The 23,895-nt window shown below is 39.8% G+C and overlaps 1 protein-coding gene across 1 annotated transcript; it reads right to left on the bottom strand.

Moving 5' to 3' along the window:
- Positions 1-1,025: 1,025 nt before the first annotated feature.
- GKN2 (gastrokine 2) lies at positions 1,026-14,613 on the bottom strand. Its single transcript, XM_043981041.1, has 6 exons — positions 14,602-14,613; positions 10,891-10,944; positions 7,978-8,115; positions 6,196-6,306; positions 3,461-3,617; positions 1,026-1,102 (listed from the first exon to the last, which is right to left on the bottom strand). Exons 1-6 carry the CDS (start codon positions 14,611-14,613, stop codon positions 1,026-1,028), a joined length of 549 nt encoding a protein of 182 aa, XP_043836976.1.
- Between the last annotated feature and the right edge of the window lie 9,282 nt (positions 14,614-23,895).

Genomic DNA, 23,895 nt, shown 5'->3' with positions numbered 1-23,895 from the left:
AAAGCTATGGGCAAGTGATCTTGACTTTTATTGTTGGGAAAATCCTATAATGGCAAACATCAACAAAGGAAAGCATGGGTTATAAAGTCCAGAATGACTTCAAGAATAGGTCATCTCAAACTAACCTTATTTCCTTTCCCCTTCATTGTTTAACTAGTCATTGACAGGAATGTTGTGGATATAATTTGCCTAAGAATTTAGCAAAATTTTGATAAAAAAGTCTCCTGGTAATCTTGAGGAGAATATGGGAAGATATGAATTAGTTGATAATACCCATGGATAGATTCAGAACTGGTTGGAGGGAGTCTAAGGGTTCTTCCAACTTTCACATTCTGTGGTTCTCAGATTTTAAATAAACTTCATGCTTTGAGTTTTGAGAACATGTGCTTGCAAGGTTTTTGTTGTTTTGACATTTTTAGTTGTGTCCAACTCTTCAAGACACCACGTAGGACTTTCTTTGCAAAGATACTGGAATGGCTTTGCCATTTCTCCAACTCATTTTACAGATGAGGAAATTGAGGCAAACAAGGTTAAATGGTTTGCCTATGGCCACACAGCTAGTAAGTATCTGAGGCTGGATTTGAGCGCAGGTCTTCAGCCCTGGTGTCCTATCCACCGTACCACCCAGCTGCCCACTTGCAAAGTTAGTTGGTCATTCAACCCAGGCAATGTAAGGTACAATAATTCCCAAGTTACCTAGGTTGGAACAACAAGCCAGAGAAGTGAAAATTCCATCTAATTATACCCAGGCCTTTCATCTCAGAAGGAAACCTCTAATACAAAGGTTGTAGTCATCTCTGGCCAAGTACATGTGAAGAGACCCTGCCTTTCTCTTCACTGTTTAGACTGAAGAAAAAAAAACTTTCAAACATTTGTAAATAAAGTATATGTTTTATTCCTGAAGCACATGCTGCTCTATTCAGTCAACATCAGAGGGTAAATGGGATCATTGTGATGTCACTATTTAACTGCACAGTGAAATCCATGGAAACCCCCTCTCAATGATAGCTCCAATCGGATGATGCTCAAAGGTGTAGGTCTGCACAGATACCAACATTAAGAATGCCCAGGAGTCCAACCTTGGCACAACCCTTAGCACCAACTAAGAGAAGAAAGAAAAAGAAAAAAATGAGTACTAAATTGAATCACAGAAACAAAAGCCTTTTGTCATCACTCCCATTTTTAGAACCTTTTTTGCAGTTTATAAAGTTCATTTCCTCAAGACATTTATACACTTAATTTCTAGGTGGGAATAATGAGGGCAGAGAAGTTAAGTGACTTAACAAGAGATGTACTAATAAGTAGCAGAATCTAGGTCTTGTGATTCTCAGTCTACTGCTGATTCCATTACTCTGCTGCCACCCCAGTGTTTTGACTGAGGACTGAACATTTCCCCAAAATGAACAATTAACAAATTAACCAATCAAAATTTTGTTGTGAAAAATAATCATTTTTTTGGTTTAATTAAGATACAATGGGATGACTGTGGCAATTCTGGAAAATATTGACTGTTCCTGAAGTCAGTGCTATGAAATGCCAGGCATGTCAACCTTGAATGTACTTTTGGAATTTCAAACACATTATAATTTACTTGTGGACACTAGTGAGTTCATTAAAGACAAAACCTCTTTAAAACAATTTGCTTTGTGATGACTTGTCCACAAGAAGGAGCATAAAAGATAACTTAGGGGCATGTACAACTGTCGGGAAGTAGAGAGCTGGGATTGAAGGACAGCAGAGGGACCATCCAAGTGCTACCCTGGTTTTCCACGTGTATTAAGAGAACCAGAATGAGGCCTCCAAGTCCAACTACATTGGAGAGCTCCTCTATGGACGACTTATGGGAAGACGTAGATGAGAAGGCTCCACCTACACCATTCTCCAACCAAACTGGATTATGCTTTGTTCTCCCTACAATCATCATGCTTCCACAACTTGTGCCTTCTCTTAGACTGATTCCTCTACCTGAAATGCCTCACCTTCTCTCTTCCTGTTTCTATTCTTACCCATCCTTTAAAGCACAATTCAAAACATACCTCCTTCATGAAGCCCTCCCTTATCCCCATAGTTGGTAATTACCTCAGACCTTATGTAGCACTTGGTTTATATCTCTATAATGTACTTACCGTGTGTTGGTTTATATCTTCCTCCTAAACTGTAAGTTCCCCAAGGGTAGAGACTGTCTTATCTAAACTTGTTTTGTCCCCCAAAACCCATTCAATATGATTCAAAGCTGAGTGAAATTCATTGGGCCCCATCCCCATTCTTCCATTCTTACTCTTTCCAAGCTCTTCTCTCCCTCAGGTCTTTGAGAGGGCTATACATTACTTCCTTTCTTATCCCTATCAAGAAGAACCAGTCCAGCTGCCCTGGGGGCCAAAGAAAGGGGAATGTAGGAGCAGAAGGACTGAGGCTGGAGGCTCAGAATAATAGCTCTTTTTGTTCCTTCCTCCACTTCTTAAAGAATGAAATTTTTATTAAAGCAATTCAAAAACTTAATTGTTCTACTTTAGGCAGAATGAGAGTTAGAGCCAATATCTAGATAATTGAAATACCCCATCACTACTGTATCATAAACATCCACATGTAGCTTATAACTTGTTTCCTAAACTTCTCATCTATTTCCTCCTTCTCTCCAGGTGGTCTATTCCTATACCAATAATCTGTTTCTGAATCTGTTCTTAAACACCCTCTATAATGGTTCCCCATTTTTGTTCCTGGATTTTCTAATGTGAGTAAATTCCAATATCCAATGTTACTCTTTCTTTCCCCACTCTTGCCCTGCATTCTTTACTTATCTTTTTCTTTTTGAATAAAATATTCTTTGTATGTTCCAATCATGGGCCCTATCCCATCAAGTCTTAGTGATACCTATGAGTTAGGACTGTGCTTTAATTAATTTTTGCATAGCATGGTACAGTGAACAGAGCCTTGAATTTGGAGTCAAAGGATCTGGATTACAATCCTGGCTCTACTACTTACTCCCTGTGGCAAGTTTCTAGAGGACTTTGGTTGTGAAGGGGCCTTCATCACTCTTTCTGAGAGGTTAACTTTCACCTTCCTCTTGGCTAGTTCCTTATTAATTCTCCTTTCTTCTCTCTCTGTCTTCTTCCTGCTACTGGAAGAAAATGTTTTGATGCATCTACCAATTTGTTACCTTTGTTTTCTTGTCCTTCAACTCTGCTTTGTCATTTTGACAAAAATACCCACAAATACTATAATGACTTGCTGTATATATGCAAACAGAACAAGCACTTTATTTGTAGAAAAACAACCATCAAAGTCTTTCTACAAACCTTTGGGCCACTGTTCTATCTTCTCCCAGACAACACTTGGTCCTGTCCTTTAAAGAAATGTTGTTTGATCTTTCTTCCCACTTCCATCTAAGCCAAGATGTTCATATGTGGAAGAAAATAGGAGATTCCAAGAACAGTCCAAAGGTTTCCCAGAATATACTCACCTTTCTTTTCAACCATTTCACCCTTGTACAGGGGAACATGTTTGCAAAGCTTCTCTATGGGTGAACCGAACAGGAACCAATCAATATCAGTGAACAGGTACTGTATGGGGTTGTACTTCACCCAAGTGTATTTGGAAGAAAACATGCTTTGCATTTCCTAGATAAAAATCAAAGAAGAGACAAAAATGAAATGTCAACACTATCTTGTGTGCCTATATTTATGACAGAAATACTACAATCATGACTATTAATGTATCAGTAATATATAAGAATGTTATGATAGCTCTAAAGCCTATAATGCTTTTTGGTCAAGAAAACATCTTTAATGCCAACACTATAAGGTAGGATGAGCAGGAATTATCATCCCAGTTTTATAGATGAGGAAATATGAGAATCCCAGAAGTTATGACCTCTCAGCATTTAACACAGTTCCTGGAACATAGTAGGGATGTAAACATTAGTTGATGACTATGGTCTGATACTTGAAGCTCAAAGTTTTTTCTTCTATTCCATTGCTCTGTTTCTTAAACTATTTTCTATTCTCATAAGGAACCTTAAAATAGAGTATGGAGGGGGAAGCTAGGTGGCCCTGTGGGTAAAGCACCAGCCCTGGATTCAGGGAGGATCTGAGTTCAAATCCAGCCTCAGACATTTGACACTTACTAGCTGTGTGACCCTGGGCAAGTCACTTAACCCTCATTTCCCCACAAAAAAACCCCAAAACAAACAAAAACAAAAACAAATAGTGTATGGATCCAGCCTTCTGACAAGTAAAGCATTATTATTATGATTTTGCAGAAGAGGTCCCAGGTAAGTGGTAAGAGTTGATTCCTCACGTCCAACTGTTCTTTCTTTAATAACAATTGTTTCTATCATGCTATGGTTTGTCATTCGGCCTAGAGCTGAGGATAAAGTCAGCCACTAAGAGAGAGGACTTCACCATCCTTCCAGGACATCTACAACATGGGAGTGAGTTGCCCAGCATTCGAGGCTTCACTCTAATTTTTAGTTCTTGCCTGACTCAGAGAAGTCAACTGGCATCAAGCTAATGTGGAAGAGTTTTAGTGATTAAGACATCGGGAGGCAGCCTATTTCACTGGGAAAGTATGCTATCCTGGAATTAATCAGTCAATCAGCAAGTATTTGTAAAGCACATACTATGAGCCAGGCAATATGTTAGCAATCTGAAGGCCTGGGTTCAAGTCGCAGAGGCTGTGCTACTACCTAGCTGGGTGGAGCTTGTCAAGTCCCTTCCCCTCTCTGGGTCTCAATTTGCTCATCTATAAAATGAGAATGTTGTACTAAGTTATTTCTAGTCTGAAGCCTTTTTTTTTTTGCACTAATGACCTTTGAATCTTATACAGCAAGGCTGAGAGAGAGGACTTTGAAGGAAGAGAAAGTACAACTAAGTGGCATTGTAGATAGAGTGATGGGCCTGGAGTCAGGAAGACCTGCGTTCAAATCTGACGCAGGCACTTAAGAACTGTGTGATTCAGGGTAAGTTACTTAACTACTATTTGCCTCGGTTTCCTCAATTGTAAAATGGGGATAATATTCTACCTTCCAGGGTTGTTGTGAGGATCAAATGAGATAATAATTATAAAGCACTTAGCACAGAATGTGGCACATCATAAGCATTATCTAAGTGTTGTTGTTGTTCAGTTGTGTCCAACTCTTCAAAAACCCATGGACTTGGGATGGTTTGCCATTTCCTTTTCCGGTGTGCCCCCATTTTACAGGGGAAGAATGAAGACAAATAAGGGTTAAGTGACTTGCCCAGGGTCACATAGTTAGTAAGTATCTGAGGCCACATTTGAACTCGGGTCTTCCTAATTTCAAGCCTAGTGCTTTATCCACTATGCCACCTGCCTATTATGAAATGTGGGAGATATTGGGAAAGGAATTTGAAAAGTCCCAGTGAAGCAGAGCTGAAGGAATGTGAGGATTGCACTTAGTATGCTCCACTTTTTACTATATCATATAAACATAATGAGTCTTCCCCCTTTTGAGTCCAAAGAACATTTTAAAAATATATCTTTAGGGGGTAGCTAGGTGGCTCAGTGGATAAAGCACTGGCTCTGGATTCAGGGAGGATCTGAGTTCAAATCCAGCCTCAGACACTTAACGTTTACTAGCTGTGTGACCCTGGGCAAGTCACTTAACCCTCATTGTCCCACCCAAAAATATCTTTAATACATTAATAATATGATATTGTACATTATATTTACTATATTTATTTATATTTGCTACATTTGTGTCTTATCCTCACTGGTCCATGGTTCCATAAGGGAAAATACCAGATCTTATCTAAATCCTTCCTCTTTCCTGTAACAGTGCTCTGACCACAAGAGGTATTTAGTAAATGTTTGTTTTTATTGCTGTTTTTTCTAGCTATAAATTCTTTCTAATTACCATGAATATTTCTGGCCCAGGGCACCAACCATAGAACCAGTGATATGCAAGACTTCTAGAGGCAGCATAGCACCATGAAGACAGCCTTGGACCCAGCATAAGGAGAGCACTGGGTTTGAATGCTCCCTCCCACACTTGCTCACTGGGTGACTATGGGAGTATGACTAAACCTTCCTCTGAGGATCAGTTTGCTCATTTGTGAGATGGGAATAATAACTCTTGTATAGATTGTAGTCGGGATCAAAGGAGGCAGTGTACACAAAATGCTTCAAGCACTATATAGATGACAGCTTTTATAATTGGATGAAAAGAATAATAATCACCTGTCTCTCATAGGCATATCGTTTGAAATCGTCCAGTGCAGGAATACTTTCCTGGTTCATCTTCAAGATAAAGCAGGCTCTCCGAGAAAGTAGCCTGAAAGCAACATAACCCTAGGAGTAGACAAGAGCTGAGTTATTACCAGTTAGCAAGCATTCTTTTTTCTAGATTCAGAGAAAGTTGATCTGTGGATACAAATGTAACTAGGGTGGGGAGATTGAGGCTTTGACCCTGGGTGCCAAAGTTTAAAAAAGCACTGACTATATCTACTGTCTTTCAGCAGTGGAGAAATGTCTGAGTTTAGCACCTGGTTAGCAAGAATGGCTAATTAAAAAAGGAAGTTTCCATATGTCTGCTTCCTTGCATGGTGGCCTTCTCAAGAGCCACCTTGCAGGTTTCTCAGAGTTTCCAATGCCACCATCCCCCCAACTGGGTTGAGACTGTGTTTTGTGTTTCTTGCCCAAGTGAATTTGAAGCCGCTTGCTATGGGTGCAAAAATTACAAGTTACAGTCCTGCTTGTGAGGTACCATGGCATGGTGAAAAGAACACTGAATTTGGAATCAGAAATGTGAGTTCAAATCTTGGCTCAACTGCTTGCTAAGCTATTCACATTTGGGCAAGCAGGCACTTGTCTATTATTATAGTTGGTATTATGTAGGCAACCAAGATTTATTTACATTGAAGTTATCATTTACTTTTTTCTAAATGATCAGCTGAAATGGGTAGCCAATGGTGTGCAAACTAAATTCACTGGAGTTAGTTAGAGGAAAAGGATTTTAATCACAACCTCGTTACTGTGTAAGTCACTTCTTCTATTTGATTCTCAGTTTCCTCACCTGAAAAACAAGGAGTCCTCAAAGTCTCTTTCAGCTCAATATTCTGTGATACTTTCTGCTATTGAACCCATTACTGGGGAATACCTTGGCTCTTAACAATCTCTGTCTAAAACAATCAAAACATCCCTAGCAAAGAAAGCCTTTGCTCCCAGATGCCCCTCTTTCTGACTACAGTGTGGAGGGCTTCTCTCAGAGCCTTCATTAAAGGAGAGAGCCTAGTCCAGACATCTCTTCCTTTCTCACCAGGCTGTACCTCTAGACTTCATCATGCTTCCTGTGCCAGGCAAACTCCCCCACTCCAAAGTTTTTCAGCTTCTTTTTTGGTGCAGTGGATAGAGCAATAAATAGCCCTGGAGTCAAAAAGACCTGAGTTCAAATCTAGTCTCAGACACTTAATAGCTGTGTGACCCTAGGCAAGTTACTTAATCTGTTTGCCTCAGTTTCCTCATCTGTAAAATGGAGATAATAATAACACCTACCTCATAAGGTTGTTGTGAGGATCAAATGACATAATATTTGTGAAGGTGCTTAGTATGGTGTCTGGCACATGTTTGGCTTTATATAAATGCTTATTCTCTCTCTGTCCCTTCCTCTCTCTCTGTCTCTCTCTGCCTCTCTGTCTCTGTCTCTGTTTCTGCCTCTCTCTGTCTCTCTCTCTGTCTCTCTCATAAACTCCTTGAGAGAAGAAACTGTCTTCTTTTGCTTGAATTTGTATTCCCAGTTCTTAACATAGTGCTAGGGACACAGTAAACACAAAATAAATGCTTGTTAACTGAAAGATATTCCTAAGAATGGGCAATTTTTTTATATTTCAAAAGTTAAGTAGGAAACACAGATTGTTTTTAAAAGGGGACACCTTTCTTCCATTTCTTGGGAGGGGGCTGTGACTGGGGATGAACAGGCTGGTGATCTGCAGCGCAGGGACTAGGTCCTGGTGCCTGACTTACATGTTTGTAGTCAAAAATGGTGGTGGAAGAGCATTTTCCTTCATTGACGTTGATGATGGCAATGTTTTGTTCATTTTCGATTTGCACCGTTTCCTGGACAAGGCCCCCATTTTTGGAAGGAATCAAGTAGTTGAAAACCTGGATTTGGAATACAAAAAATCACACACACCATCTACATATTATAAACATTTGAAGGACGTAGGGAAGGGAATGGAAAAAAAAAACAATGATAAACCAAAACATCAATCTGCAATGAGCAAGGAATAAACTCCTGAGAACTATCTCATAGTCAGACCAGGCCAATTTAAAAGTAGGAGAAGAAGGCAATTGCAATCACTTCCTGGTTATTTTCTAATTTGTATCTCTCTATCTCTATCATCTCTCTCTCTATCTCTAGCCATATCCATATCCAGATATAGATACATATGATATATATAGAGAGATATATACATACATACATATATACAAATGCACACATACATACATATAGACATATATATGTATACATAAGGGGGTGCTAAGTGGCGCGGTAGATAGAGTGCCAGGCCTGGAGTCAGGAATACTCTTCTTTCTGAATTCAAATCTGGTCTGTGACCCTGGGCATACAGCTACTAATTGTCTGAGACCAGATTTGAATTCAGAAAGAAGAGTATTCCTGACTCCAGGACTGGCACTCTATCTACTGTGCCACCTAACAGCCCCTTATATATACATATATATGTATACACATATATGTGTGCATATGTATATGTGTGTGTATGTATGTATATATCTATATCCATATCATTATTACCCCTGTTTGCCTCAGTTTTCTCATCTGTAAAATAAGCTGGAGAAGGAAATGGCAAACTGCTCCAGTATCTTTGCCAAGAGCAACCCAAATGGGGTCATGAAGAGAAATGACCAAACAAGAATAGCAAGACTAGATGACCTTGAAGAGCCCTAATAGGATGAAAGGGGCCATTGATTTAGATCAGAGGTCATCTACAGCATGCAAGCCTTCATTTTTCAGGTATTAAGTATAAGAGGGTTAGGGTGACCAGGTTCTCTGAATCTAGAGAGGTGTACATTTCAGTATTCCAAATAGATGATACTTAATCATTCTAAAGTACTGAGATACTATTGACAGACTTGCGTTGGCCAATAAGTGAGACGGTTCTAATATCTCTTCGTGGTTTGTCAATATGCCAATATTCCAAGGATCCAGATACGCATTCTATTTTGGGACTTGCCTCTAGCCTAAAAACTTCCTCCATCGATACTGAGAATGGGTGATGGGGCTATGACTTCACACATAAATCCTAGTGAATTGCCTCAGATATATTGAAGTTAAATGAGTTGCTCACACTCACCCAACTACAAAATATTCCAGGCAGGATCAAACCCAGGGTCTTGCCCTGGGAAGGCTAAGACTGTATACATTCACTACTATGTGCTATCAATACCACTGTTATTTTCCACTCTTGTATGTAGCCAGTGCCAAGCACAGTATCTTAGATATAGGACTTGATAATGCTGGTCAAAATGAGCATGTAATTGTTTCACAAAGGACAGAACTCTGCTTGGAAAGACTTTGAAGCATAATCCAACCTGGATTCCTCTTTCTCATGAATCTAGTGGGTCTTATTCCTAGGGGAAAGTAAAACTTTCACTATTAAGAGGCTACTAAATTTTGAGATGAGAAAATTTCCCAGCAGCTAATGACCTGGGATCCGGATAAATTTAAACAGTTATCTCTGGCAAAGGTTAGGACTTAAGAAGTCAAGGAACACTGATCTCAATGCTAGAAGACCTTTGAAGTAGAAGTAAAGGAATACTAGTAGCAGTAACTCTTGTTTATAGACTGTTTTCCTGCACTGAAATCTTTCGATTTTCATTGTGTAACGGAGCTGACCTTTTTATTCCATCAGAGCATAAACTCTTGGCAGGTCCAGCTCCAAGCTGGATAGCCTTCAGGTATCAGCATGGTGACGAACAATACATCTGCATTAGAAGATGTGGAGATTCCCTTCTGGCTTCCCGAGCTTCCTTCAAGACCCAATAAAATTCAAATCCCACCTTCTGTCAGAGGTTTTTCCTAGCCTCTGTTTCCCTATCTCCTGCCCCCTCTGCGCCCTTGCCAGTTTCTTCCACCTGAGATTGTTATTGTTGTTGTTCAGTGGCATCCAACTTTACATGATCTCCATCTGGGGTTTTCTTGGCAAAGATACTAGAGTGGTTTACCATTTCCTTCTCCAGCTCATTTTACAATTGAGGAAACTAAGGCAAACAGGTGACTTGACCAGGGTCACACAGCTTAAAAGTATCTGTATGAGTGCCATATTTGAACTCAGAGAGATGAATCTTCTTGACTCCAAGCCCAGTACTCTATCTACTGTGCCATCTAGCTGCTCTTCCACTCAAGATTACCTTCCATCTACTCTGCATTTGTCTTGTATGTGCATAGTTACTTAAACATTATTTCTCCCATTAGACTGTAAGCCTCTTGTGGGCAGGGACCACATTTATTTTCATTGTATCCCCAGCGCATAGCACAGTGCCTGGTGTATAACAAACACTTAATAAGTACTTATTGACTGACCAGTCCAGCTAAATTTGGAAGAGGTTAATATGTAGGTGGGTTTCAACTCCACCTATTGGAATCCCTAGCTCCTTCCAGTAACACCTCAAGTACCACCTCCTATAAGAACTATTCCTAATTCCACAGTTATTACTCCTATTCTCCTAATGAATTTGTATTTATGTTGGGTCTTTTCATATATGTTGTTTCTCCCTCTTTGCAAGAATTGTTTAATTTTTGTCTTTGTATCTTCAGTACCTACTTTAGTGCCTGATGCATAGTTAGTATGAAATGTGCTTGTTGATTGAATTGAATCGAAGTGTATTGGCATTAAGACTGGCCAGCTTACTCACCTCATTTCCAAGAGCTCGACTGCAGAAGATTGCAAGCACAGACAGAAGGAATACCTGAAAAACAAATGAATCACACTTATTCTAGGCAGAAGTCACAGGCACTTTCAAAAAATCCATCAATTCTGTGCCAAGGTGTGGAGTCCTCAGAAACAAAGACCCTAAAAATGCCATTTTGCTCAAATAGATGTCCTAAGGACCTAGGCTCCTTTTTCTGAGGGACACGCAAGAGGTGGCATGTGCCAGGTGAGTCAAACCACCAGTGACTTGACCACACTTTCCCTCAGACCCAAATGGAGACAGCCCAGGACCTCCAACCCAAGAGCCTTTGGAATAGTGATGCTTCTAGCCCATTGTCTGAGGCCATTGTCCTGGAGAGCCACTCCTGTGGAGATTCAGCCTGGCAACTTTTGAAGACCCAGAAAAGGAAGTTCTTGTCAAGAGAAGGCTTTGGCACTGCCAAAGGGTTATAACTTTATCAGTGGAAATGTTAAAGAAGGAACATTGAGATTTGCTCTTATCCTGTTCCCTAAGGATCATGGGACCTTGCAGGCAGACAACACCTTCCAGGTGTGTTAATCTCCCTGATTAGAGTGGAAACATCATAAGAAAGGGCCAGTCTAAGTTTTATATCTGTATCCCCAGCTTTTAGCTCAGTGCTTTGCTTCCTTCATAAATGCTTCATTTATCCATTTATTCTCAACCTTCCTGAGAGTGATGCATCTTCCTTTGGACACATTTCCCATTTGAGCTTTCTACTTTGATTTTATCAAAGAGTAAGTCAGAGGGAGGAAGAGAGAACTTACTTCCTTGTAACTCTGTTGAATCAGCTTCTTAATTGTAATCATCAGAATGTAAGAATAAGCACATCGAGCCAGACCTATGTTTCCATGTAGCCCATGAGTCTGTCTTTGACAAATCCATCATGGACAGATTCCTCTTCTTGGTGTGCATTTCAAAAGTTATGGGGATATATGGGGCAGCTAGGTGGCACAGTGGATAAAGCACTGGCCCCTGGATTCAGGAGGACCTAAATTCAAATCTGGGCTCAGACACTTGACACTTACTAGCTGTGTGACCCTGGGCAAGTGACTTAACCCTCATTGCCCAGCAAAAACAAACAAACAAACAAACAAACGTTATGGGGATATGCTGCAACTTCCTCGGTTTTTCCATTTTTTACTCCATTATCTGAATTCACTTAATTTTTTAAAAATCATTTTATCTTCAGTCTTTCCATGGCAAGAGGTAATATGATATAGTAGCTAGCCCTAGAGTTGAAAGGACCTGAGTTTAAGGTCTCATTCTCAAATAGAACCTTTCAGTGACTTCAGACAACTTTCTAAGACTAAGTGGCAGAAGAATAATTTCTATTTACATAGAGGAGTGGGGAGTTTCATGCATGGAAGACCTTTTAGCTAGGTACAATGGAAAAATAACAACAACATGGCTTTGGGGTCAGAGGAGGTGGGTGGGTTCAGATTCCAGCTCTGCTGTTTCTGCCTGCATGACCTTGGGGAAGTAATTTCACCTCTCTGAACCTTGGTTTTCTTACCTATAAAATGAGGAAATCTGAATAATAATAATACTAACAGGTAGAATTTATGTGCCAATTAAGATTTGTAAAGCACTGTACAAATGTTATCTCATTTGATCCTCAAAACAACTCTCTTGAGTTAGAGTTTATTATTATTCCCAGTTTATAGATAAATAACTGAGGCCAAGAGGGGTTAAATGACTTGCCTGGAGTCACATAACTAGTAAGTGTCTGAGGCAGCATTTGAACTCGGGCCTTCCTGGCCCTGAGCCCAAGATTCTATGCATTTCACCACCTTACTGATTGATTGGGTTTACTCTAAGTTCTAAATCTATGATCATACATCTGCATTCAGAAGTTCAAACTGAACCTCTATCACCCCACCACAAAAAGGAGTGATTTTTCAAGAGACATGGTTTAACCTATGAAATATACAAGTCCATGTAATGAGAAGCTGTGTTATGACATCATTATATGCTAATAAAATGGCCTGCCTAGTAACTATCTCACACAATGTAAGTGATCTCCACCTCCCCTCCATACACCAAATCTCCAAGTGGTAGGGGAAAAATTCTCTTTTATTTTCCTGAAAACCAAACTGAATTTATGATGGCAGACACACTGACATGTGGTGGGGAAAGAGTGGTAGCAGTGGTCTTGGGAATCTTGATTTCTTGGATAGATCTCTTGTCTCATCAATTTGGATGTTCCCTCTAATTTTCGAGATTTCAGATCTAGTACATGCCTACCTATCTAGGACAATTTTTTTTCATGACCTCCCTAAAGTTTGCTACAGGAAGTAAGTGAGAAGGCCCTTCTCACATTCTTCTGATATTATGAGGGTACCAGTGGGGCCTAGGGTTATCCACCCATCGCCCCTTGCTGTTGCCATGTAACTAGCCCATCTTTTAATAAATAACTGGTCCATAAAAGCAATGTAGAGGAAAGGAGAAATACTATGGGTACCTCTGTGTGTAAATAGTATTCAAGAGGGAGGAAAAGGCAGGGGTGGACTATCAGAGGATATTAAAAACAAACTTCCTGTTTTACAAGTTTTTGAGGGCCAGCTCTATTATAGCATCTGAGACTTTCCTTCATATTTCTCCTTTGGATCATCTATTTCACTGAGATTTCTAAACCCTTCCTTCTCCCAAAAAATCACAAAAAAGAAATGGTGATGTATAAGAAAATAATTTTTTCAAAAACCATCTCAAATGCTTTCCCAAATATCCCCTTCTTTCTTTTCTTTTCTTTTTTTTGTGGTGCAATGAGGGTTAAGTGACTTGCACAGGGTCACACAGCTAGTAAGTGTCAAGTGTCTGAGGTTGGATTTGAACTCAGGTTCTCTTGAATTCAGGCTTGATGCTTTATCCACTGTGCCACCTAGCTGCCCCCTCAAATATCCCCTTCTAATCGGTCTTTTATGGTAGCATTTCCAGGGGCAGCTAGATGGCACAGTGGATAAAGCACCAGCCCTGGATTCAGGAATACCTGAGTTCAAATCCGGCCTCAGACACTTGACACTTACTAGCTGTGTGACCCTAGGCAAGTCACTTAACCCCCATTGCCCCACCAAAAAAAAAAAAAAGGTAGCATTTCCAAATATGACCAAATACTATAGAAAGGTCACAGATAGACTTTGAAAGCTGTAAGAGACCTCAGTCACTACTCGGCTCAACTCATACATGAAATGAATCCCCACCATAATATGCCAGGCAAATGGTCATCCAGCCTGAAGACTTCAAAGATTGGGAACTTGTTCCCCTAGCAGGAACTCCTTTCCTCCACTCTACCCCTACCGCTTTTAGACAGCTTAATTGTTAAAAGGTGGTTTTTTTTATATCAAGACTAAATTTTCCTTTTTGCTCTTGGTTCTGCTTCCTGGAGCCAGATATGAAAAAATCTTCTACCTCGTCCACATACATTCCTCTTTCAAGTACTTGTAAACAACTGTATTGTTCCTGCATTTCATTTGGACATCTAACATTATTATGTCACAGAATTCAATACACTGTAAAGCTCAAATCCCAAATGCTCCTGTCAGAGTCATCCAAGTATGTAACCTAAAACCTGCCATTGTGCTCCCCAATACTATGGTTGGATGAAATCCCCTCTGAGTTCCCTTTCAACCCTGTAATTCATTTTGTAGGAATGCTCAAAGCAGCGTTAATACTCACCTGAGTCTTCATCTTGGCTGCTTCTGAGACTGAAGGAGGCTCAACTATATTGGCTTCTGCCCTTTTTATTGGCTTGGAGATATAGGGAGTTCCTAACAGAGATATCTCTTTGACACACCACAGCAAATATCTTTATCTTGGGCTTAGGATCCCAGAGCAGGCCATGATATGGCTGAGAGGAATTAGTCACTCTCACTTCATCACTCTGTAAATATTAAAGGCTTATCAGTGCTCCATTTTCTAAGAGAAATCAGTGTACACCCCTGGTTTCTCCTAATCTTTTTGTTTTATTTTGTTCATTGGGTAGGGAGATCATAGAAAGTCCTAAAAAGTTTCTTCCTGTGTCTATAGAATGCAAGCCCCAAGGGATTGGGGAGACCATCGAATTCAATGTCCTATATTTCATAGGTTAGGAAATAGAGACTTTTCCCATCCCTATTGGGGAAGTGACTTGCCCAAGGTCACATTCAGTTCATAATTCTGTGACCTTGGGCAAACTAATACCTCTGAGGTGATCTCTATATCTCCTGTTAGCTTATGATCCAAGTATTTCCAAGCTAGGACTTAAACCCATGTCTTCCAATGCCCAATTTAGGGCTCTATCCAATGCACCACATTGTCTTCAATTATCCTGGAACCACAGAATTTGAAACTAGAAGGAAGCTTAAATGTCTGTCTAGTCTTGCCTTCTCAGTTCATAGATGAAGAAACTGAGGAACAGAAGGAAGTAACTTATCCTAGGTTGCTTAAGCTAAAATAAGTAGAGATAGCATTTGGATGCATGTCATTTTACTTCAAATACAGTGCCTCACTTGTGGTCAGAATTTTCCCTTGTTATATCATAGTTGTGGGGCAGATAGGTGGTATAGTGGATAGGGTGCTGGGCCTGGAGTCAGGAAGACTCATCTTCCTGACTTCCAATTTGGCCTCAGACACTTTCTGGCTGTGGGACCCTAGGCAAGTCACTTAACCCTGTTTGCTTCAGTTTCCTCATCTATAAAATGAGCTAGAGTATGAAATGGCAAACCACTCCAGTATCTTTACCAAGAAAACCACAAATGGGGTCATGAAGAGTCGGGCACTACTAAATCGACCAAACAACAACAATTGGAACATAGTAAGTGCTTAATAAATGCTTTCTCATTCATGCATTCATTTACCGCAACCCATTCATACCTGCCCATGTAGAGCACTTAGAGCTTGGTCAGACACTGAAGATGCCAAGGTTACACACAGCATCCCAGGCCATCCCCAATTGTCCTGACTTTTGTCTTGCTACTGGACTTCAGTGATTCTGGAAGAAAGAGTGAGACTGATGACTTTGTGCAACTCTGCCTCACTTCTATTCAATTCATGCACAAGTCAAGACATCACCCCATGATATCATTAGTCATCTTTGAAACAACAACAATGGCTACTCTCTATGAAGCTCTGAGTGACACCCAATTTTATTTCTTCAGTCTATAGTGCTCCATGACTTGTAGCCACATAAGACCAATGGAATACTTGGTGCTAAAAATGGTGGGTCTTCCATATGTACAAAAATATTTCTAGCTGCTTTTTGTGGTGGCAAGGAACTGGAAAATGAGGGGATGCCCATCAATTGGGGAATGGCTTAACAAGTTGTGGTATATGAATGTAATGGAATACTATTGTGTTGTAAGAAACAATGAGCAGGGGGCAGCTAGGTGGCACAGTGGATAGAGCACCGGCCCTGGATTCAGGAGGACCTGAGTTCAAATACGGCCTCAGACACTTTACACTTAATAGCTTGTGTGACCCTGGGCAAGTCACTTAACCCCAATTGCCTCACCAAAAAAAAAAAAAAAAAAAAACCAAGAAAAAAAGAAACAATGAGCAGGCAGATTTCAGAGAAACCTGGAAGGACTTACATGAACTGATGCTGAGTGACATAAGCAGAACCAGGAGAACATAGTACACAGTATCAACAACATTGTGTATTGATCAACTGTGATAGACTTGACTCTTCTCAGCAAAACAATGATCCAAGATAGTTCCAAAGGACTCATGATGGAAAATGTTCTCCAAATCCAGAAAAAAAAGAACTGTGGAATCTAGATGCAGATTAAATCATACTATTTATATTGGGTTTTGTTTTTCTTTTTTAAGGTTTCTCCTTTGTGCTCATTCTTTCACAGTATGATTAATGCATAAATATGTCTAATGTGATTGTACATATATAACCTATATTGGATTGCTTGCTGTCTTGGGGAGGGGGAAGGGAGGGAAAAAATTTGAAACTAGAAATCTTATAAAAACAAATGTTGAAAACTATCTCTACATTTAACTGGAAAATAATAAAATACTTTTGTGAAAAAAAAATGGTGGGTCTTCACCAGAAAGAAGATCAGTGCTTATACGGTGTTAAGTACAATGTGAAATAGCCAATAAGCCCAATTATCAAAGGGTTATAACTTGATGTGGCTTATGTAACAGGCTTTCAGCAAATTGCAACAGTAATTATAAGCAAGGTATTAAATGTTGTTTTAATTATTTTGCAATGTATATTATGATTCTTTAACACTTTAAAAAATTCATCTCAGATCTTTATTCTTTTGTGTGTGAGAATAAATTACTTGTTTCATACATGAAAAGAATTATGAGCCTTCTATATCCTTTGACTCTGCCCTGCCCTCCTTAGACTTCCAGACCAAAGAAGAGAGAAGGGGGTTCTCCCTGCCACCCTAACCCCAAAGGAGAAGAAAATGGTGACTTACAGAAGCATATGTGTACCTAGGCAAAGCTGAGAAGGAATTTCTTCTGCTGTTTATTTCTTTTTCTGAGAACAGGTCAGATCCAGCAATCCTAAGGATGGATTTTTCCAACCTGAGGTTGTCTTTCAAAGGGAGAAGACATCAATAGGTTATTTTTTGAAAAGAGATACTCTCTCTGTACATATGTATGCACATATAACATACATGTATGTTATATATATGTACACATTATATACACACACACATATATGTGTGTGTGTATATATGGTTTAAAAAATTTTCCATCTACTTTCTGTCATAGTATAACCAATAGGCATTCTTTATCCACTTGGTTTTTGTTGTTGGTAGTTTTTGTTTTGCTTTTAGGAATTTGGGGTTAAGTGGCTTGGCCAGGTTACACAGCAAGTATCTGAGGCTACATTTGAACTCAGGTTCTCCTGACTCCAACCATCTCTCTCTCTTTTTTTTTTTTTCGGTGAGGCAATTGGGGTTAAGTGACTTGCCCAGGGTCACACTGCTAGTAAGTGTTAAGTGTCTGAGGCCAGATTTGAACTCAGGTACCCCTGACTCCAGGGCCAGTGCTCTATCAACTGCACCACCTAGCTGCCCCCCAACCATCTCTTTTTACAGATGAAAAACCTGAAGCTAGAGAGGGGAAGTGACTTTCCCAAAGATTTGCAGTTAGTAACAGAATGATTTTAGGATTTGCAGCCAAGACTTCTGACTTCAAGTTTAGTGCCCTCTAATAACCATAATGTTTTACAGGTGGCCATGGTTTAGGTGATGTTAGTCGGACAATAAATATTTATTAAGTACCTCTTATGTGTCAGGCACTCTGCCAAGCTCTGGGGATACAAAAAGAGGCAAAAGACAGTGGTTGTCAAGGAGCTCACAATCTAATTGTTCTGCTGAGGAGGGGTCAGGAGAAACATTCTACTTGGGGTCAGGAGATCTGGGTTTAAATTCCAGCACTAGGTAGCAAAAAAGGCTAAATACAGGGAGGAAGGACATTGGAGTAGAAAAATAGCCATGGATTTGGAGTCAGAGGAAGTGAGTGATTGTCCTGGTTTTGCCACCTACAGTGGTGTGAGCTAACATCTTGCTTTTTTGGAGCCTCAGTTTCCTTATCTGTAATACAGAAATATTTTCACTACCTATCTCCCAGAGCCCACAGAATTATTCTGAGAATGAAACAAGATAATGGTAGTTAAGTGTTTTATAGACTTCAGAACCTCATTTAAATGCCATATATCATTCAATTTTTATAGACTTCAAAACCTTATGCAAGAATCAGATTTCATTCAATTTTTTTTCCTGGTACTGAGTATGTAGGATAGGACTTATGGACTTACGGTATAGAATACTATGGCATAGACAAGTGGTGTCAAATTGAAATATAAAGGGAGGAGTCAGACACTAGACAGTACATGAGAATTCTTGTGAGTATATATTGACTTAGAAAACTACATATTAACATTATCTATGTTCCATTGTATTTTTATTTATTTTGCCATATATTTCCCAATTCAATTTTAATCTGGTTTCATTGTCCTCTGCAGTGTTGTGGGCTATCCCTACCAGCCCCCTGTTTGACACTTGTGGTATAGAAAATTGTTATTTCAAAGGGCATTGAAGGGTGTTACTTTATATTAAGTTCCAGGTAGAAATCTCTGCAATGAACCCTCACAGCCATAGCAATAATCAATCAGTTGACATGTGTTTGTTATGTACTTGCTATGCAGCAGGCTCTGTGCTTAGTGCTGTGGATACAAAGAAAAAAAATTCTTTTAAGTCCCTATCCTCAGCAAGTTTGTTTAGGTATCCTTTGGACTACCTGCTCTGTGAGGTCCCTTCTAGCTCTGAGACTATGTGATTTCCAGTTATCCTCTCTGAAAAAGCCATATCACTCTAATGGCTTACATTGCTACACATTGCATTTATTTTATCTCCTTCACACGAGTTCACAATCATTGCATTTTGTTGGTGTGTACTTTGTATTACTTACATCATAACCTACATATTGTATATAAGTGTACAAATAAATGGTTTGTCTTCTCTGCCCTACTGTAAGTTCACTGAGGGCAGGATCATGTCCTACTCATCTTCTATGCCTAAGATGGTAACAGGTTTCTAATAAATTGAAAGGTGAGGTATAAAGAACAAATGAATTGAAGAATCCTGGGTTTGAGTTCCTTCCTCAAATGCTGTAGATGCTAGACCATAGTTGTATCATGTAGCTGGTGATGGCCAGTCAAATCATTTTAACTTATGTAAGCCTGAGTTTTCTAATATGTAAAATGGGGATAATACATGTTTGCACTATGTAGGTTCCAAGGATGTTGTGGGTAGAGTCCTTTAAATGATTGAGTTATTGTTATTGCATTTATTGTTATCATATTGTTATGCATGTTATTTTTATTGTTATCAATTACATACGGATACCTTTTAAACTTAAAATGGTATTGGAAAACAAAATTAGCAGAAAAGTTATAGATTATTTTTTAAAAGAGGCTTCTTGTATATAGTTGTTACATTTCAAAAGACGTGTATTTCTTCCCATGGTATCTTTGACTTTATATAATAACGATCCTGGTTCCAACAAGGGTCTATTAATTCAAATTTTATGGCTAATTTGTTTTTTTTTTGTTTTTTAGTGAGGCAATTGAGGTTAAGTGACTTGCCCAGGATCACACAGCTAGTTAAGTATTAAGTGTCTGAGACCGGATTTGAACTCAGGTACTCCTGACTCCAGGGCCAGTGCTCTATCCACTGTGCCATCTAGCTGCTCCTAAATTGTTGTTTTGTTATTTCAGTCATGTCTGACTCTTCATGTCCTCATTTGGCGTTTTCTTAGCAGATACTAGAGTGTTTTGGCATTCCCTTTTCCAACTCCTTTTACAGATGAGGAAACTAAAGCAGACAGAGTGACTTGCTTAGGATCACACAGCTAATAACTGTCTGCGGCTGGATTTGAACTTAGATTTTCCTGACTTCAGGGTTGCCACTCTATCCACTGTATCACTTAGCTGCCCTCTTTTTCTCAATACTCACTTTACTTGACCATTTGTTAAGCAACCCCCATCTCATGGTGCTCTGTCAGGTCTAGGGATTCAAAGGCAAATGAAACAATCTCTGCCCTTAAGCACATACTTTTGAGGGAGGCACTAGAGGGCAGCTAGGTGGTGCAGTGGATAAAGCACTGGCCCTGGATTCAGGAGGACCTGAGTTCAAATATGACCTCAGACACTTGACACTAGCTGTGTGACCCTGGGCAAGTCATTTAACCCCCATTGCCCTGCAAAAAAGGGGGGCAGCGAGGTGGTGCAGTGGATAGAGTACCAACCTCTGGAGTCAGGAGGACCTGAGTTCAAATCTGACCTCAGACACTTGACATTTACTAGCTGTGTGAGCTAAGGGGATCAAAAAAGACTTCATGTGATGCTTGAGCCAAATTTTGAAATAACCCAGGGATTCCCAGAAGTGGGAAAAGGACTCTTTCCCAGTATGGAGAACAACCAGTGAAAAGGCATAAAGATTGGCTATGTAATATTGTGTATGAGAAACAGAGAGAGACACTAACTAGCTGTGTGACCCTGGGAAAGTCACTTAACCTTCATTGTCCCACAAAAAAAAAGTTATGTGAAAAACAAAAAGAAAGACAGCCCATAGGGTGGATGCAGGGGAGTAACATATAATAAAGCTGGAAATGTAGACCTACACTAAATTTAAAATACAAAATAGTTGCTGATTTCAATTGGTAGAGGTAGTTCATAGAAGCATATCCTTAGAATAAGAAGGGACCTTAAAAGCTATCAAGTCTAATCCCCCCCACCACTTTTTTTTACAGGTGAAGAAACTGAGTCACAGAGAAATTAAATGACTTGCTGAGGATCACACAGCTAGTGTCTGAGTCAGGATTTGTATAAAAGTCTTCTTTTTTCTTTTTTGTTTTGTTTTGTTGTTTCATTGCAGGGCAATGAGGGTTAAGTGACTTGCCCAAGTTCACACAGCTAGTAAGTGTCAAGTGTCTGAGGCCAGATTTGAACTCGGGTATTTCTGAATCTTTGGCTGGTGCTTTATTGACTGTGCCACCTAGATGCCCCCCTAAAGTCTTCTTGACTCAAACTCTAGGTTGCTATTCACTACCCCATCTAGCTTTCTTCCTGAATTTTCTCATAGGAATCTCTTTTCTTTAGTGAAATCAAAGGTCTGAACCAAAAAAAAAAAAAAAAGCAATTCATTAAAGTTCTACTCAAAGAAGAATGTGCATTAAACCCCAGGGGACCAGGATCTATGTTTTATCCAGATTTTGTATCTCCCCCAGTGTCAGGTTTTTTACATTCACTTTGGTGAATGAGTAAATGAAAAAGTGACTAGAACAACTGAAGTATCTTAGCCCTCTATAACAATATTCTTTCATTTTTAGAATCCACTATAGGGACAACATTTTGTACATAATAGGAGCTTAATTGATGTTTATTGAATTGAATGATTTAAGATTTTACAGCTATATAAGAGCAGAGTAACAATAGCTAACATTTCAGACCTAAAAGTTTGCAAAATTCTTTACATCCATTAACTTATTTGAGTCTCACAACAACACTCTGAGGTACAGGGATTATTGTCCCATGTTGCCCAGTTAGGATAAAAGGCAAGATTCAAACCCGGAGCTTCAAAACCTCTAGAGCCATTGCTCTACTGCCTCTCAAATGAGAACAAGCCACTAAGAAATGCCGGGAGCTATTTCTGAATTTGGGCCAATATGGGTAAAATTTCTCTTACTCTCAGCCCATAGTAAATAAAAGCTAAAAGGAAGGGTCTGTAGAGAAGATTTAAACCTCTTCATTAAAACCATTTCATTTTGTAGATAAGGAAATGGAGGCTGAGGGAGGGGACATGATCTGCCCAAAATTCCTCAGCTAGTAAGCGTTAGATGTCTTTTGTGTGTGTGTGAGGCAATTGGGGTTAAATGACTTGCCCAGGGTCACACAGCTAGTAAGTGTCAAGTGTCTGAGGCCAGATTTGAACTCAGGTCCTCCTGAATCCAGGGCCGGTGCTCTATTCAGTGCACCACCTACCTGCCCCTAGATGTCTTTTGAAGTTAGTGATTTCCAGCACTAGCTTTTAAGTGCCTCCAATGAACCAGCATGGTGTAGAGGACTAGGAGCTGGGAGACTAAGGCTTACTTGTTGTGTAACCATGGCTAGCTGACTACTTACCTGACATTTCAATTCTCTCACATGTCAAAACTAGGCAATAATACTTGTACAACCCATCTCATGGTATTCCTTTGGGGGGAGGGGCTTTGTAAAGCCTAAAATGGCATATAAATGGAATTATTGCTATCTCAGGAGGTGTCATGAAATTTTCCCCTCCTCATCTCCCCCTTTGCTCTCAAATCACTCACTTGAAAAACCTTTAATGTATAGATGAATCTGTTGCAGCTGTGTGGTGCAGTGGAGAGAGCATTAGGACTTCTGAGTTCAAATCTGGCCTTAGACACTTAGTAGCTAGGTAACCCTGCACAAGTCACTTAACCCTTATTTGCCTCAGTTTTCCATCTGTAAAATGGGAACACACTGGAGAAGGAAAAGGCAACCCTCTCTAGTGTCTTTGACAAGAAAACCCCATGGACTTTGTCTGACACAAAGTTGGACATGGTTGAATGACTGAACAACAATAGATTAATCTACTAGGAAAGAGATAAACCAAGCAAGTGAAAGGGTGGGGTAGTTTCCCAGAGTTAGGTGATTTATGCCTTAAACAAATAATACCTGAAATAGCCAACTAATATATTAATTTACTGGGAGGAGTTCCAGGGTGTGGATGGTGAGTATGTAGGAGGGGAGTGGGAATTGAGAAGGGGAAAGAGTATGGCAGCTGAGCCACCCTGAGCAAAGGGGTCCCATGGGAAGAGGCTGCCTGGGTCCTTCTGGAAGTTCTGGCTGCTAATTCCAATATTTTTAGGTAAATGATGCCAAATGATTATATGTATTAATGTGTACTGGACACAAAGAAAACAACATTGACCCTCTTCCTCAATTTAAAAATTGCATTGGTCAAACAGACTGTGAGATTGGCAAGTAGTGGAGGAAAATTGAATAAAAGGCAAATTTTTTAAAATGACCAGTGAGAGAGGAGTGGACAGGTTCTTGTTTTCTAGACTCAGAAATGAAAAGTAACCTATCAAGGGGCAGCTAGGTGGAGCAGTGCATAAAGCACCGGCCCTGGATTCAGAAGGACCTGAGTTCAAATCTGGCCTCAGACACTAGACACTTACTAGCTGTGTGACCCTGGGCAAGTCACTTAATCCTTATTGCCCTACCAAAAAAAAGAAAGAAAGAAAGAAATGAAAAGTAACCGATCAGGGTCACAGAATGGCAGATTGCTAAATGGGTCCTATCTACACCAATCTTTTTATTTTATTGATGAAGAAACTGAGGCCTGTGAAGGTGAAGTCATTTATTCAAGGGTCCCTTCCAAATCTATGAAGGTCCCACCAAAAAGAAGGATCACAGACATATACAGCCTTTTATATCACAGACATGTACAGCTAAAT

The sequence above is a fragment of the Dromiciops gliroides genome, chromosome 2 (assembly GCF_019393635.1).
Source record: "Dromiciops gliroides isolate mDroGli1 chromosome 2, mDroGli1.pri, whole genome shotgun sequence".
Classification (NCBI taxonomy): domain Eukaryota; kingdom Metazoa; phylum Chordata; class Mammalia; order Microbiotheria; family Microbiotheriidae; genus Dromiciops; species Dromiciops gliroides.
This window is presented reverse-complemented; position numbering and strand designations above follow the sequence as displayed.

Excerpts from the sequence above, each read along its gene's own strand:
- GKN2 (XM_043981041.1), bottom strand. Across the intron at positions 3,618-6,195 it reads GATATGCCTATGAGAGACAG|GAAATGCAAAGCATGTTTTC; the intron begins GTGATTATTATT and ends ATTTTTATCTAG. Across the intron at positions 1,103-3,460 it reads TGAAATGGTTGAAAAGAAAG|TTGGTGCTAAGGGTTGTGCC; the intron begins GTGAGTATATTC and ends TTCTTCTCTTAG.